Source organism: Homalodisca vitripennis, chromosome 4 (genome assembly GCF_021130785.1).
Source record: "Homalodisca vitripennis isolate AUS2020 chromosome 4, UT_GWSS_2.1, whole genome shotgun sequence".
Lineage (NCBI taxonomy): Eukaryota > Metazoa > Arthropoda > Insecta > Hemiptera > Cicadellidae > Homalodisca > Homalodisca vitripennis.
In genome coordinates this window covers 85,186,386-85,202,730 of record NC_060210.1, presented here as the reverse complement: position 1 = coordinate 85,202,730, position 16,345 = coordinate 85,186,386, and the positions used below count along the sequence as shown (strand labels likewise).

At 35.4% G+C, this 16,345-nt stretch overlaps 1 protein-coding gene across 1 annotated transcript in view; it reads right to left on the bottom strand.

Moving 5' to 3' along the window:
* LOC124359679 overlaps positions 1-16,345 on the bottom strand; it is a 52,555-nt gene that overhangs the window by 23,374 nt on the left and 12,836 nt on the right. The window contains exons 3-5 of the mRNA XM_046812620.1: positions 15,192-15,408; positions 5,152-5,341; positions 3,700-3,940 (exon numbers count right to left, since the gene is read on the bottom strand). Of these exons, the coding sequence (XP_046668576.1) occupies positions 3,700-3,940; positions 5,152-5,341; positions 15,192-15,408 (648 nt within the window). The remainder of the gene's footprint in view (positions 1-3,699; positions 3,941-5,151; positions 5,342-15,191; positions 15,409-16,345) is intronic.

The window sequence follows — 16,345 nt, the reverse complement described above, 5'->3', positions numbered from 1 at the left end:
AGAATCATTGCACAATCAATGTTGTAACCTTTCAAACTAATAATCCATCTTTAGTTTGATATTTTGAGATGACAGCCACACATGACATTTAACTTTCTACTAATTAAAGAGGGAAGGGAGGTGACTTTCAGAATGGCAAATACTCCCTCACCAGGACAGTTTTTTATCTTCAGAATAGCTTGGCCATCTTCCTCAACATTCACAAAGACTTGCTTGATTTGTTTTGGAATTTTTCAAACTACTTTCAAAATGTCCTTTTTTACCACAATTTCTGCATATTGGTTCTCGAGCAGTACAATCTTTCAATGAATCATGCCATCCTTCTCCACAAAAGTAACATTTATTGTGAGAATTATTAGTTAAACCTCTGTTCTTTGATTCATGTGTTTTGATCTTGGACTCATCATGTATCTTGTTAAGTTTCGTTGTTCAGATCCTGCATCTTGCTCATTTGCTGTTTCATCTCCTCACTACCTTTATATATTTGAACAGCGTCGACCAAAGTGACATCTTTTTCAGTTACAACTTTTCTCGCATCTCTAAGTCCTGTATTGAACAAATGACATGTCTAACATGAGCTCATCCTCCTTTTGCCTGAAGTCACACAGCTTCACCTGAGTCATGAGCCTCATGAAGTACTCCTGGTATGTCTCTTCCATCTCTTGCTTGGTTGAATTAAACAAGTATCTTTCGTACCAAATATTCATATATATTATTGTTGGATTTGAATCTAACATGGCTGACTGGCTACAGTCTTAGTATAGTGACCTCCAGTGAAAGTAGTGTTATAAGTGGTAATTATTCAAAAAACATTACTAAACTTGTGCACAAACCTTAACTGGAACAACCGTAAGTCTACTCACCAATTAAACTCTACCAATAAATATTAACTCAATCAAAAAAGTTCTTAGTAGACTGAATTGTTGATAAAACTGACAAGTCTAATTTATAGTTCAAATTAGCCTAAATGACCAACAAGTGATGTAACAAGAATTGGCCAACTCACAAGTGTTGAGAGTCTCCAACTCATCACCACCTGTGACAGTTGCTAGTGTGTCAACTCGGACTGAGAGCGGTAACCCGCTGCTGCTGAGTCTGCAGTCCCACAACTGACCTCACACACTAGTCAACATTGCTGTATACTACCATCTCACTCTTACTGCTTGTCTAGATGATTCTAGTTGAAAAGGTACTTGATTAAATCTGACAACCAAATAAAATTATACATTCATTGTGACACACTTCTACTTTGAAGAAGCTGACTCTCTTATATGATATAAGAGACTGACTCACTGTTCAATTATTTGCCTCTCACAAACTCTGTTTTATTTAACACCAACCTGAATAAACGTTTCTCATTTTATTAACCTGGTCTTAACTTGACTGTATTTTAAATGCCAACAAAGTATCCTTGTGGCTCTTGTACCGTAGGAGTTAAATTCTCAGGAATAAAATGTTCTGGACCCTGCAATATGTGGTACCACGCTGGATGTCAGAATATACTTGAAAAACCCCTTAAACCACTTCTTAACCTCCACAAAACCTAACATCCTAATCTAGCCGGAACATGGCTTAAAACAACCCAAAATTTTAAATACTGATATCCTAGAATATTCATTAATTTCAGAATACAGTAGAACAAATTACCAAAAACACTTGATAACATACCCACATGGAATAGCCCTATTATTCTTATAGGAGACATAAATATAGACGTACTGTCACCAAACCGTGACCAAGTCAAACTAAATTAAACCCTATTGAGCTATAATATGACTTGTATCGGTTTACTCCTGACAAGAATAACTCCAACAACAACCAGCTCAATTGACTGTGTTTGCACCAATCTCCAACCAGTTGACATCCTTCACACTGGTTTATCTGACCACACAGCACAACTTTGTAAAATACAACACTTTGCTCCAGTTCCCCAGATTCCTGCATCTTACCGTAGACATTTTAACCATAGGAATATCACACATCTCAAAACTGTCCTCAAGCAAGAATCCTGGGAATTGTGCTCGCTCAGGATAGTGCAGAATATGCATACAAAATATTTAGTCAAACAATTGCACTGGCAATTGATCTGATCTGCCCCATGGTGAAAACAAGAAATAAACATATAAAGCTCAATAATATCTTTGACTATGAGGCCAAGAGAAATACCTTCTGAATGGTACAGAAGAGTTTAAAAAAGACATGACAGATAAGAAAAATCTTATATCTCTAAAATAAAATATTCTTTAACAGAATCTTTATGCATATGCAGCTTAAACCACTTGCAACAATTTAAATTGCCATAAATTATGCTAAATTATTGTTATTCCTGGAGTAATAAATGTCTTTCTTAGAAAAAATATCAACTTAACCTATGTAGTCTTGTTTAATGGTTTTAATTACTTGTATTTTTGTCCAAAATTAAAATGAAACTTTTCGCGATTTTTCAATGACAATGTTTCTTGGCATTTAATATATTATTGTAAAAACATATAAAAATGTTTATTCCATAATGATGTGAGATTAACGCTCTCCCGCAAACAAGTTGTGTAGGAAAGTCTGTTGATTAGCTTGTCCACTGTAGTTGAGCCACAAGCAAAAATTCAAAAACCATAAACATTCCTCATCAAAATTCTGTTATAAACTTTACCTTCATATGTTATACAATTATTTAAAAGGCTCCATCAATTTTCAAAACCTTCACTAAAGTTCTTCTCTCTGTTTAGTACGCCTGAAAGAACATGGTTTAATTCACTGTCTGATTGAAAATGCCGTCCCCCAAAACTCAGGTTGCAAGGATAAAATTAAATACAGTTCACATGCACAATAATACTTTAAGGCTGCATGCATAAAATGACGAACAAGCTATAATTGGTAAATTGATACTTCAGCTGTCCGTGATTGATGAGAAGTTGGTGAGTTGTTAAATCGTCTGCAATTTGTATGTAATCCAAAGATAGGCTTAGCAGTTCAACCTTTACAAGAATTTTATCATGCAATGTTAGTTAGAAACTATATATTAGTTAAAACTCACACAGTCGGAATGATGCAATAAAACAAACTCAGGACAACTTGTGTACCAACAAATAGCAAATAAACACAAATTGAAAAACCACTAGCAAAAGTTCGTTACACTTCAAACAGCCATCCAAAAACCAAAAAAGACTTTACTTTGCCCTATACAGGTGTTAAAAGTGCAAAAATACTGAAAAGTTTTGAAAACTGAAGAAAGTCAAAAATATTAAATCTTACTTTCAGGTTTTAGCTGTTTAAAGCTATAATTTGATTTCTGACAAACATTTGTAGTTCAAAATCATAAAGATCAAAAATTTAATTTTTTTAAGCTTTCTTTTTTAAACTGTTGTTTTGACTTTTGACTAAGATATTTGCAAATTAAAACTCCACTTTGAATCTGAGTTATGAGATCCTACAAATCCTACATGTGAACTGTAGAACTTTTTATCATTACCATCGATCTCATACTGTATAAACTCTCCTATTTTTTCTGTTTGATATGTTAACAGAATTAAGGGTAGTGAGTGGCCTATGAGGATAAGCAAAATAAGGCTTAACAGGGGATCGTTAAAGAAATTCAACAAATATAAAATGACACCTCTTCTTTTTACTCTACTATGATGATTTAACATAAGAGGATAAATACTCTAGATTAGTTGATTAAAATTAATTGTGTTAATTACTTACATGTAATATTTCAATGCGTCTTTTGCCATGTCTTTAAGAGACTGGAAGAGTTCACTGGATAAAAAACCTTCTTTGTGTTTGTAGAACCACCTAATCATCTTCTCACTCTCTCTGTAGGCCTGAGCCAAGTATATCAGATGTTCACATTTGTTGGTCTTTGCAACAACTTTTTCCAGTAGACTCAATTCTTCTTTAGGTATCTCACTTAAATCTTTAAAATGTTCCAATCTACGTTTTGATCCTGAAAATGCTTTCAACTACAATGATTGTACTCATATGTATAAATAAAATACTGCACTAGATACATTTTTTAAAGCTATAAATAAAAGAGTGACTTTGATATTTTTCTTTAAGGTGACCAAATATTTAACAAGTTTAATCTTAACACTAATCTACAAATGGACCAAATCCCAATATAAAAGAGGAAGATGTAAAAGTTTTGGAGTCTGACTTTGGATGGTTTACTCTATTGGAACAAACTGATGGACAAAATAGTTTCAAAATTGAATATTGTTTTATGCTCTAAACAGAATCTTAAAACTCTGCACATTTGCTGATCTCGTACCATATTCATTCACATATTATTTTCGGTATTTCTGTGTGTAGAAAAATGTCAGTAAAAAATCTGAACTAAATACTTGTTATTCAGAAGAAAACAACACGCATTCTTCTAAAATTATATTCTGTTAAAAATAAATTTCCAGAATTAAGAATCATTACAGTATATATTTATGAAAATATCTACGTGTAAAAATTAGAGCAAATTATACTGAATTTAAATAGTCATACTAATCAATACAATACAAGATATAAAAATAATGTGGCTGTAACTAAAAATAATGTGCAATTCTTTAATAAATACAAAAAATACAAATGAGCATGATTTTATAATGTATTACCAAATTATTTAATGTCAATAAAAACAATAAATTGTTCAAACTACAACTTATTGCTAATAAATTTACAATACAAGTAAATTAATATACAAGTTCACTTAATAAATTTATCACTGTATCTTTCTGAATTTTATGAAATCAATTGCAATTAAAAAGATTTTAAATTATATTATATACATAGACTGATTCTCTGTGAGTACAGGATCTATTGTACGATTCTTAGTTTTTTGAAATCATAATAATATATCACCATATTCTTGTATTTGTATATCTAATTAACTTATGTTCTAATTTATGACACCACTCATGTTCACTGTGTGAAATAACTGAATAAAGATAATTCTCATTTCTCTCTTATGTGTGGTTAAAAGTCATACGGCATTAAAAGTTACAACTAGACACTCATAATAATTCTTTAACCCTCGTAGTAATCTAGTTAGAGTGCTGTCTTTGTTTTTACCACATATTAAACTATCAATTCAAATATTAACTCTAATAAATTTATTACCTATGTGTTCAAAATTTTTATAATTTTGAAATTCGAAACATAACTTACGTAACAATTTTGCCAAGATAAACATCCACTCTTCATAGTCAGGATCTAATTCCAAGGCTTTTCTTATCAATTCTTCTTTCATTTTCATATTGTCATATTCTGAGATCCCATAAAAGTGTGATTTTGTTCCAATCAGACCTGCTTGGTTTTGGTTGGTCATTGACGATATAGGAATTATCATTTGTTTAATCTAAAATAGGAAAACATAACATTCTAAAATATGATAATGAAAGCAAGTTATAATTTATAAACTTTTTCAACCCCAATCAGATTTGTAGAACATTTATGAATTAACTTTAGTTTGATAAAAGGGAAATTGTATTCGGGAAAACAGCATAGAAGGATGATCAAGCAAAACTTAAAAAAATCAAATAGTAATATTTTATCTGTTACTAGCTCTTAGTTTAAGTGTTATATAGACTACCAGTACAGCAAAAATGCTCATTATGATCTAATCCTATATACAATACAGCTGCATGTGAAACTGACTGGCTGACTGACTGACTCACTCACTCACTGATATATAGATACAAAATTCCAACATAATTCTAAAAGTGTTAGAAACCTGACATTTGGTACGCAGGTAGCTTTTGCAATATTACCCACAGGAAAAGTCTGAAAACCTGGAATTTTTACTTTTAAACCCATTTTTTACCCTTGCAGGCCTTTCTTTAGCGATAGCTAAACCGGATAGCGGGTGAACCATTAGAGCTAGCTTGAATCTGATGAAATCGTTATCAGGAAGGAAGTGAACTACAAAAAAGGTCCAGTAACTTGTCCTATCTCTTGTGATTAAGCCGCAAACGCTTGCATATTTGACATTCCAGAGTTAAAAATAATGTTTCCCCGATAGCTGCCAAATGGTTGGTCATAGCTCAAATCTAATTGACCCATCAAATTAGCAAATTAAACGATCTACAGAAAAGGTCTAGTGACTTCTTACTCTATTTTCATAATTTTCACATGAATGACTTTGTTAGCTTATATGGGAAGTCATTTAGATAAATTAAAAATAATAGTGAGCACCGGCACTGAACCTTGAGGTACACCTCCCGAGTTTCATTCCTAGTTGAATTAAGTTGTAAAAATGAATTATACATTAAAGTTACTCTGTTTTCTGTGAAATATGTAAGACTTTATCAAATCGTTTACTTGTCCACATACATAATTATCTACATGATTTATGATTCTAGTGGCTATGATTTTATCAAAGACCTTATAGAAAAGTGGTAAAGTGATATTGGCCTGTAGTTTGACATTTCCAATGAGGACATTTTCTTAAAAAGTGGCTTCGCAATGGAATGTTTGAGTTGTGGGAGAATTCTTGTACAAAATGATTTATTATGTTGGATAATAGTTGTGCAATTACAGATGCAGATGTTTTAATTACTGAAGTAGGATTAATATCCCAACCATCTAAAGTTGGTGTTTTTTAACTCTATATTGTGTGATGTCCCTCAAGAGGACACACTGCAAGTAGGTAGGTACATTGTTGGATATAACTGATCAATTGTATTTAAAAGCCGTATTGAAAAATTATGATCTGCTTTTATTTTATAATTAGCTACATTTGTAAAAAGTGATAAAATCTATTTGCAAGATCCACAGGTTCAGAGATTGTCTCCTGATTAACTTTAAGAATGATATCATCAGATCTAGTTGATAAACACATGCTTGTTTCGCAGCGTACAACCTCGCATGTGGCCTTAAATTCAGCAGCTTGTGTTACTTTTTTCAGGACTTTATATCACAAAATGCTTTGATCCCAACAATCATCCAGGGCATTGGCAAAGTAGATTTCTTATCTTAACCTATTCCATTGAAAAAGACTCTTAAAATTGTTTAACCCTTTGAGTGCCAAGTATTTTTTGAGTGGGTATACTGAAAAGTGCCAGGTATTTTTCTAGTGGGTGTACCTAAAAGTGCCAGCCCTTTTTCAGACATTTTGCAAGGTTTTAGTAAAAAAAATTCACAGTTCGATTATTTAATAAGCTATCAACATGATTCTTTTTTTATTTTACTCTGAAAACTCTGTTTAATTACATAAAATAACAAAGTTGCCATAACACTAAATTTAGGAATACCAAAAATGGACATACCTAAAAAAATTCAAAAATATTTTTTAGTTTCATTTTTCAACCAAATTATTATGACCAAAAAAATTCATATCCTTTTCTTAGTCCATATCACTGGAAAGTGTATGCAATTGTCTGTAAATCTTGAAAAATTTATATTATTATCTTCAATAATGAGTAAGTTATACAACTTTTAAGAAACTATTGTCACATTGTTTCTCGTAGCTATGGCAACCAAAAATGTTTATATGTGAGTTGATTTAATAAGCTATCAACATGATTCTTTTTTTATTTTTCCCTGAAAACTCTGTTTAATTAACATAAAATAACAAAGTTACCATAACACTAAATTTAGGAATACCAAAAATAAACTTACCTAAAAAAAATTCAAAAATATTTTTAATTTCATTTTTCAACCAAATTATTATGACCAAAAAATTCATATCCTTTTCTTAGTCCATATCACTGGAAAGTGTATGCAATTGTCTGTAAATCTTGAAAAATTTATATTATTATCTTCAATAATGAATAAGTTATACAACTTTTAAGAAACTATTGTCACATTGTTTCTGGTAGCTATGGCAACCAAAAATGTTTATATGTGAGTTTCATAATTTAAAGTTTGACCGGAAGTGTACTATAACAATTTATTTTGAAAAGAACGATTCTTCACAAACATTTCAATATGATATTATTTTAAAATATTAAAGGTTACAATTTTTAGTGACTTTTTCCTGAACGTCCTTTAAAATCGGACGTCAGCACTTTTCGGCCAACTTTTGAGGTCCGGTAAAATCGGACGTTGGCACTCAAAGGGTTAATGTCTTGTATTTGGAAATTTTAAAATTCATTCTAAATCATGTGATCTATGTTTTAATTGTGTGGTAAATTTTCTTGAGTTCTTTAAGCTAAACCTCATTTAAATCTGGTCATCTTGTTGCTTTCCACTTGTTATTGTATAATGCATTAAGCTGACAAGCATAAGAATTTTTATTAAAACTTTCTGAGCTTCTTTCCAGGTTGTTTAAGCTTGCACTGAGCTCCAGGTTTGACTGGAATTTTGTTCATGATCACATTTGTAAACCCATAGTAAAAGAAACCTGTGTTCAAAAGGCTCATGGAAATCTGTTTTAATTGGATAAACATTTTTATGTTATTAATTCCTGTAGATGATTTTTTTGCAACTCTATTTGGTACTTAAAAGTTAATTTCTAACTTGAAAGAAGATATACGAGATTTTTTAAAAGTTATTTACTTCTTTTGTTGTAGACAGAACATGAATATTAAAATCTACAAGCTATAACAAGTGATTTATTCTCTATTTGGACTAAAAATTCTAATATAATGTTCACATGTGGAAAATATCTAGGGACTTACTCTCAGGGTATCTATACATTGACAGTATTTCAAAAGGTTCTCAGTGATGTTATCAGTCTACATCTCCGGTAGGTGTAATATGTCTGGAGACTGTGGGAGCAACCCTAAAATTCCAATTTGTGAATTTTATGTGTTACACTTCTAATGCTGCAGCTTGCTACAATTAATATTGTAGCAAGCTAGTACCATCCAGGAAGCCCAGCACCAAGCCATTACTATCCTGAGCAGCACAAGCCATTACTATCCTGAGCAGCACAAGCCTCCAACTCTTCCTTCCGTCTTGCCTTCCCGTGAAAAAGAATCTGTGTTCTCCAGTAAGTTTAATTAATATAACTAAGTGAGTTTGAGTGATGTCTGTGGATGCTGGTATTGCGGCTACATTATTCGAGCTGGTGCTTGTTAACAGTGTGGATGTAACAAACTGGACTGCTTGTGGGTAACAAGGAGAGTGAAGTGGTGATATGTCGATGAGATGGGGAGAGCCTTACCTTTTAAGATGCAATACACTCAGCCAAGGCCTTACAAGTTTTAATTTTTCCAAATTTATTTAAGTAGAGACCATGCAGAGTACAATGCTCTTTCTTAAGCTACACTCTACTTAAGAAGATAGGACCCAATTTGGCAGTATTCCTGAAGCTGATTGTCACCAACATAAGATTAAGGAAAATTAAGATATTCCACTCAAGACCAATGGGAAATTTCTAATCAACCAATAGTTGGGCTTGGATAAACGCTAGTTAAACGTCCTGCATGAGGTGGCCCTACTGATAACAAAACCCCAGGATCTAAGCTGGTGCCCTGATTGTGCACTCTGAGCAGCAGTTATCCTCAGTGCCATACAGTAGTGTTGCCAGGTCAAGCATGACCAATCTCAACTGGTGGAATCGTATCACACACATGATTTTTTATGACTGGGGGCCTCCAATCCCACGGTGTGAAGCGACCCTTCCCCAAAGGATGCATGGCACAGGGGTTGTGCGTTGCGAACATAAATAGCCTTACCTCGTCATGCGGGACTCTGACTAGGTGAAACTGTTATTTCCTCAGTATTCAGACCTTTTCTGGATTCTGAAATCAAAAACCCAACAGATCTTAATCTTGAAAGGTTATAGTACGCAGTTGCATCTGGCAGTTTGGCTTTGGGTGCCTCTGCCTGTTTATCACGCTCAACTACCACGACAAAGAATCAGCAGTTGGTGGTGATGTTGTAGAGGTCAAGCAGACCAGCTAAGGATGTGGCAGCAGATCATGGGAATAAATGTCCTTCAGGTCAATCTGCAGCACAGTGAAGCTGCTTCAGCTGTGTTCTGCAGATACTTTTTGGTGGAAGAATTTCAGAGGTTTCCATAGTAGGGGTCAAAATTTCTGGCGTCCATATAAATAATACCAAAGCTTGTATTGTTGTAAGCAATAGTATTCCTGTTTGGAACTTTGTTTTTGGGATCTCTCTACAGTCAGACTGATTGGGACTGGTACTGGACAAATCCTGTTGATTACATCACCATATCTCCCTTATGATGATGTGGATTCCACGCCCTCCAGAGAGATGGCTATCTTGATAGATCTTGTTGGGAGGAGTGGTTTGGAGTTGGTGATTGGTTGTGACACTAATTCACACAATGAGGCTTGGGGCAGCACCAACACAAACAGCAGAGGAAAGTCACTTCTGGAGTATATAACGTCCCAAAGTCGAGTGATTGCAAATGTAGGTAATGCTCCTACGTTTTACACATGGATGCGTAGGGAGGTGATAGTTGTGACCATGGTAATTATGGTTAATCAGATACATGGGTGGCATATGTCTCACAAGCCCTCCCTCTCTGATCATGCTCACATCTGCTTTAAAATCCAAGTCCAAGAAACACAGACTGGGTGTCATAGAAGGAGTAAGAGTACAACTAAAATCTGGCGGTAGTAACTAGAAAAGGATTCATAATACAGTGCAGCTAGACAAATCTGCAGACAATCTGACATATGCAATTGTTGGTTTATTTTAACTCAGTTGTCCTCTTATTAATAGGAGAAGCTCCAAAGTAGCCTGGTGGAGCTCTGAACTAGCCTATTTCAGGAAGAGAATTAGAGCTTTATTCAGGATACAAAAAACTTGCGAGACCTACAACGAGGCTCTTGCTCTATACAGCCACAAAGTCCATACGGCTAAGAGATTAGCCTGAAAGAAACTCTGCACTGGCATTGACAGTGTGCAGGGTTGTGCAAGGCTTCAGAAGCTGTTAGCAAAAAATCCCATCTCACCGCTTGGTGGTCTCAGGGATTATTTTATATATATAAAACTGATCTAGAGTGTGTTCTAAAAGTTAAGATGGGAAAACACTTTCCGGGCTGTATTATTTATAACAAGGATCAATCACTCAACCGTGGAGGGAGACCTGCAGGGTGTGCCACTAACTCACACTGGAGTTTGGTGTGTCATGTAGTAACCTTCAGAAGGATTGAGTGGGTGATTAACTACGAGTTCATATAATACTCCTGAGAGAGAGAGAGGAGTGAAACCGGTTTGCTTGAAGCGGGGGTTGGATATTCTCCTTCCCCTGCTGTGCAGGCTGTTCAGGACCTCTGTGACCCTCAGGTACATTCCCCTGTCCTGAAGGGTATCCAGGGTAGTGTTTATACTGAAGTAGGGGAAGTCTAGCATGGATCGACCTAAGTCCTTTAGGCCGATATATCTGTCCTCCTTTCTTCTCAAAACCATGGAGAAGATGGTTGCTAGGTTTTTGTGTGAGGGATGTCTCTTGGAGCACCCTCTAGATCCAAATAAGCATGCTTACACTCCAGGAAGATCATATGACTCAGCCCTGTATCAACTGGTATGCAGGATTGAGATGGCACTGGAAGTGAAAGAAGTAGCCATAGGTGTCTTTCTAGCAACCAAAGGAGCTTTTGACAATACAGGCACTCATTGTTAATGCGATCTACAGTAAAGACATGGTATTGATGGTCAAGTATGTAACTGGGTAAAGGCCTAACTCACAGAAAGGGTGGTTACCACCACTCTTATGGGAGCAAGCATCAGTGCAAGGACTACAAGAGGCTGTCAAATCAAATCAAAATGCCTTTATTTACAAGCGTTTCTCAGTACACAAGGTGCAGACAGGTGTTCAAGGATCGCGGAATCCTGACAGTAACAGCTATCTATATTCTGGAGGTAATTCTTCACGCCACAAAGAAAAACTTGAAGAAGCTTGGAGACTTTCGAGGGCATGCAACTAGAAACGCACAAGATTACATCCTCCCACTACACAGGATGGAACTCTTTACAAAGAAACCATCATATGCCGGCGCAAAGCTCTTCAACTTGCTTCCTTTTGAGATCAAGAGAGGAGACAACAACACTCTGAAAAGAAGACTGCGAAACTGGCTGCTTGAAGAAACCATCTATACCCTCAATGAATTTATTGACCGCTGCAGGAACTACAGGACCACCTAGGAAGAACTGCACACAATTAATAAATAAACCAATTTTTGACTTATTGTTAAATCCTTTAACTTTATTTGTAAACAAGATTGTAAGAAATTGTTAATAAAGATTTTTGACTTGACTTGACTTGACTACATATACTGTTTTGCAGAACAACTCAAGTCATTTAATGGCCTTAAATACAAAGGCCTAAATAACAAAGACTTGAGATTAAAACTAAAAGGAACAACATTGGATTATACTAAATACTAAAACTTATACACTAACAACTTAACTACGTTATTTATCAACACATATGTAGTCCTTAAGTTTTAATTTAAAAGAATTGCAACTGTATTGCTTAAGGCTAAGGGGGAGGTCATTGTACAATTTAGGGCCGAAATACGAAAAACTTCTCCTCCCGACTTCATGCCTGACTTTTCAAAAGTCAAGAAGGTAGCCATGGCGGGTACTGCGTTGCGAGACCCCCTCCCGGAACAACAACCGCTCGCTCAGGTACTGTGGTTCCTGGTGTGATAGGACCTTGTGGACCAATGAGAAAGTCAACATCCTGCAGACGGACTCCACTGATAGCAGACTGGCAGCATCTCGAAAGGGGGACACGTGATCAAAACGTTTCAAGTTGAAAATGAAACGCACAGCAGAGTTTTGAAGTTTCTGAATACGTTCTACGTCCCCCCGCGAGGTGCTGTTACCAGAGGCTGGACAGCAGTAGTAAATGACGGAAAAAACCATCAACTGCATAAGCTGAAGCTTCACAAATTCCGGCAGTAGAGATCTGAATTTGTATAGACCTCTTAATCTGCCAAGGAAGAGGTCTGCCTGGATACATGGTCTGCCAAGGATGTCTGTCCACAGACATCCTTTCTCTTCTTCTATTGAACTTTGTGTCTTTGAACAGCAGTGGTGTCTTTGAGCAGGGGTACATGGACAACTTTGTAATTCTTGTGAGTGGCAAGGTCACTCAATGCAGCTCCGGATAATATAGGTTGCAGTTGCCTTTACAATAGGGTATCAGTTGGAGGGTATTGGTCCATTCTTATTGACAGGTTCTTCCATTGAGTTAAAGTCTGAGGTCAAGTACCTGGCATAATCCTTGATAGTCCTCAACTGGGAATCCCATCTGGAAAGGTTATCGCTAGAGGGAAATGGTCCTTAATGCAATACAGACGTGTGATTAATGGGCCTTGGGGACTTAAGCCGAGGCTTTTTTTATTGGCTTTTTGTCTATAGTTAGACCTGCACTTATGTTTGGGGCTGTTGTCTGGTGGCCAAAAAACAGAGACCAAAATGACCTGATCAGTTGTATTCTGCGGTTTGCTGTACTGCTGGAACCGTAGACTGGTCGGTCTCATTGTGTGCTTCTGTGCCCAAGAGGCCAGAAGAAGAAGAAGAAGTGTGGTACAATCATTTTGAGGTATGGTATATTTGAAATTTTGAAGAATAAACTTTGTCCTGAAATTATCAAAGAACTAGAGGTTGCTTATAACATTTTTCGTTGCAATACATTATGATAACTCACACTCTTAATTTGGCTCTTGTAAGGCTATGATCACATATGAAGACTACAAGGGGTTTTTAGATATTCTTTTCAAGAGTATTTAGTACTCTTTAACAGTAAAATACAGCAAGAACTGCCTATTTCTATCTGCATCAGATCTGGATCCAAAGTCAGTGCTGTCACTAATATATTGTGAGGTATACTGTAACTGTGAAGTTGTCTGGTATGTTCAGGTCTTGATCCAAAGTCAGTGTTGTACGTAGTAGATTTTGGAGGTATACTGTAAATGTGAAGTTGCCTGGTATGTTCAGGTCTTGATCTAAAGTCAGTGCTGTACATAGTAGATTGTGAGGTATACTATGAATGTGAAGTTGTCTGGTATGTTCAGATCTGGATCCAAAGTCAGTGCTGTCACTAATATATTGTGAGGTATACTGTAACTGTGAAGTTGTCTGGTATGTTCAGGTCTTGATCCAAAGTCAGTGCTGTACATAGTAGATTGTGAGGTATACTGTAAATATGAAGTTGTCTGGTATGTTCAGGAAGTGGAGCTGTGTCACTACCAGGGGAAACTGAGGGGTGTGCCTGATTCTTGGGCTGCCATTTCCACTTGCAATGGTCTCAGGTAATTTTTGATGTTAATATTTTAAAGTGTGAGATGGTCTATTATGTATATCTAAAAACGTATGTGGATATCTACTCTTTCTGTTTTGAAGAAGAAGAAGAAGGTAACAAAGGAGCTTTGTTTTATATGTAATGGTTAAAAAGGCTGTTTTATTTCTGTAATGTTTTTGGGTGATAAAATTAGTTTATCTATTTCTGAACGATTTGATTTATAACTTCCAAAAATTCTATATATTTGACTAACAACATTAAAAAGTTAATTAAGTAACTCCTCCACATAAAATATGATTTATGACTTTGACCCACTCAAACTCAACTCTTCTGTGTAATTGCATAAGTTGTCAACTCCTCCCCATTCTTTTTACTCATATAAAATGTGTTAAACTTTTCTACAGCTGTTGGAAAGTTTGGTAGTGTGGTCGTTATGGAGCAGATACTCTTATTACAAAAATTATTAAATATATTACAAAAAGTAACTATTATGGAGCATCCTAAAATTGGAGGCACTGAAATCAGGTTTTGTACATTTATATTTCTGGCCGCCCCTGAGCTGGCAAAGGGGAAAAGGCTATTATCATCAGGGTGGGGGTAGGAGCCGCCTTCTGTTGAGATCCATGAGGAAGAATTTAGGGCACTAATTTTAAGTCATGCCCCTTCGGAAGATAGGGAAGTCAGGTCTGAACCAGTCTCTCCAGACAAAGCAGGCAGGGGGTGGCACACCCTTATGTCTATACTAGCAAGAACCTTTGACACCTAGGGAACGAACCCCACCAACTCTAACAGTCATTTCCTGCAGTAGACTAGACCTTTCAAATTACCCTTGTACACCAGAATCTTGATATTTGCGGTTAGTGATGTGTCATTCCTGGACACGCATAAGGTTGCCCAGATTTAAGTAAAACATCGGTTTTTTTTTAATGTGTCCATTGTGGGTTCCACTGGAAAGTATAAAACAGACTGACCGTAGAGTTTTAGTATATTGATAATTAATTTAACATTTTGCAGTAAGTATTGTTTACAATTTTACCTGTTGAGACATGTCCTCCTGTCCACTAACAGAAAGAAGATGTGCCTTGGTAGCATACATCATATGATCTACAGACACCTTGTATTTCTGACAGAAACAGTCAGACTTATTGGTTTCCAGTTCGATTGTAGTCTCAACCTTCCTCAGGAAAGCCCAGGCCTCCTCCATCTCACCCAGTAAACAATGCTCCATTACCAGAGTTAAGTAACATACGAACCTGTAAGAATTATAAAAATAAAAATTAATAATTCATTAAATTGTTGCAACAATATATTTGTTGATAAAAATTACTCCTGTCAGCATGAAATATAGATTGAGATAGATGTTTTGTTATTGACTTGCCATTTCTTTACTTGAAGAATTATCTAACAGTAAAAAACGTAGCATATGACTGAATTATAAAACATTTTTTACCCTTTATATTTCATTGTAACCCAACATTTTTTAAAGGGAGAGGCCGAACCCTTTTTAAGCCTTATTCTGTCCGTTTTTATGGGCCACTGGCAAATATGAGGATCTTATCAAACAAAATAGAATAAGGAGAAAAATTAATACAGTACAAGATCGATGGTACTGATATAAAGTGCTACGGTCACAGACAGGATTTAACCTGCACGATCATTAACTCAGATCTATAGTCCAACATTTCCGACCGCTCATCTATCGGCTCTCCCATCATTATGAACTGTATTGAATTTAAACATTTTTGCTTCACTAAAAAACTATCACATCAGTGTATCAGAAAAGTGAGCACTGCAGTCCAATTAATAGTCTTTACTCAACAAAGTAAACAGTTCTTTCAGTTTTCTACATCGCTCCACAATGACGGATTTGGCTTCAATTTCTACACAGTGTGTTAGTATGACAATCACTACTCTATTTTAAAATTTCTTTGTTGCTGTAACTCTTGAATCACAATTAGCCAACATGTTTAGGGGGTTTTAAAGGTTAAATTAGGATAGAGGCTTTAAACCTAAATATTAAACAAAAAAATTGTAAAAATTGGATTATATTTTAAGGTGCAATAAAATGTTTTGTTTCCCTATGTTTAAGTTACATAAATTGTCTGCCGAAGTCTTTTTATCTTACTAACACTATTTATATTATGATGTTAATCACAGTATTGGCATCATAGCCTATTTCTATCTTTAACA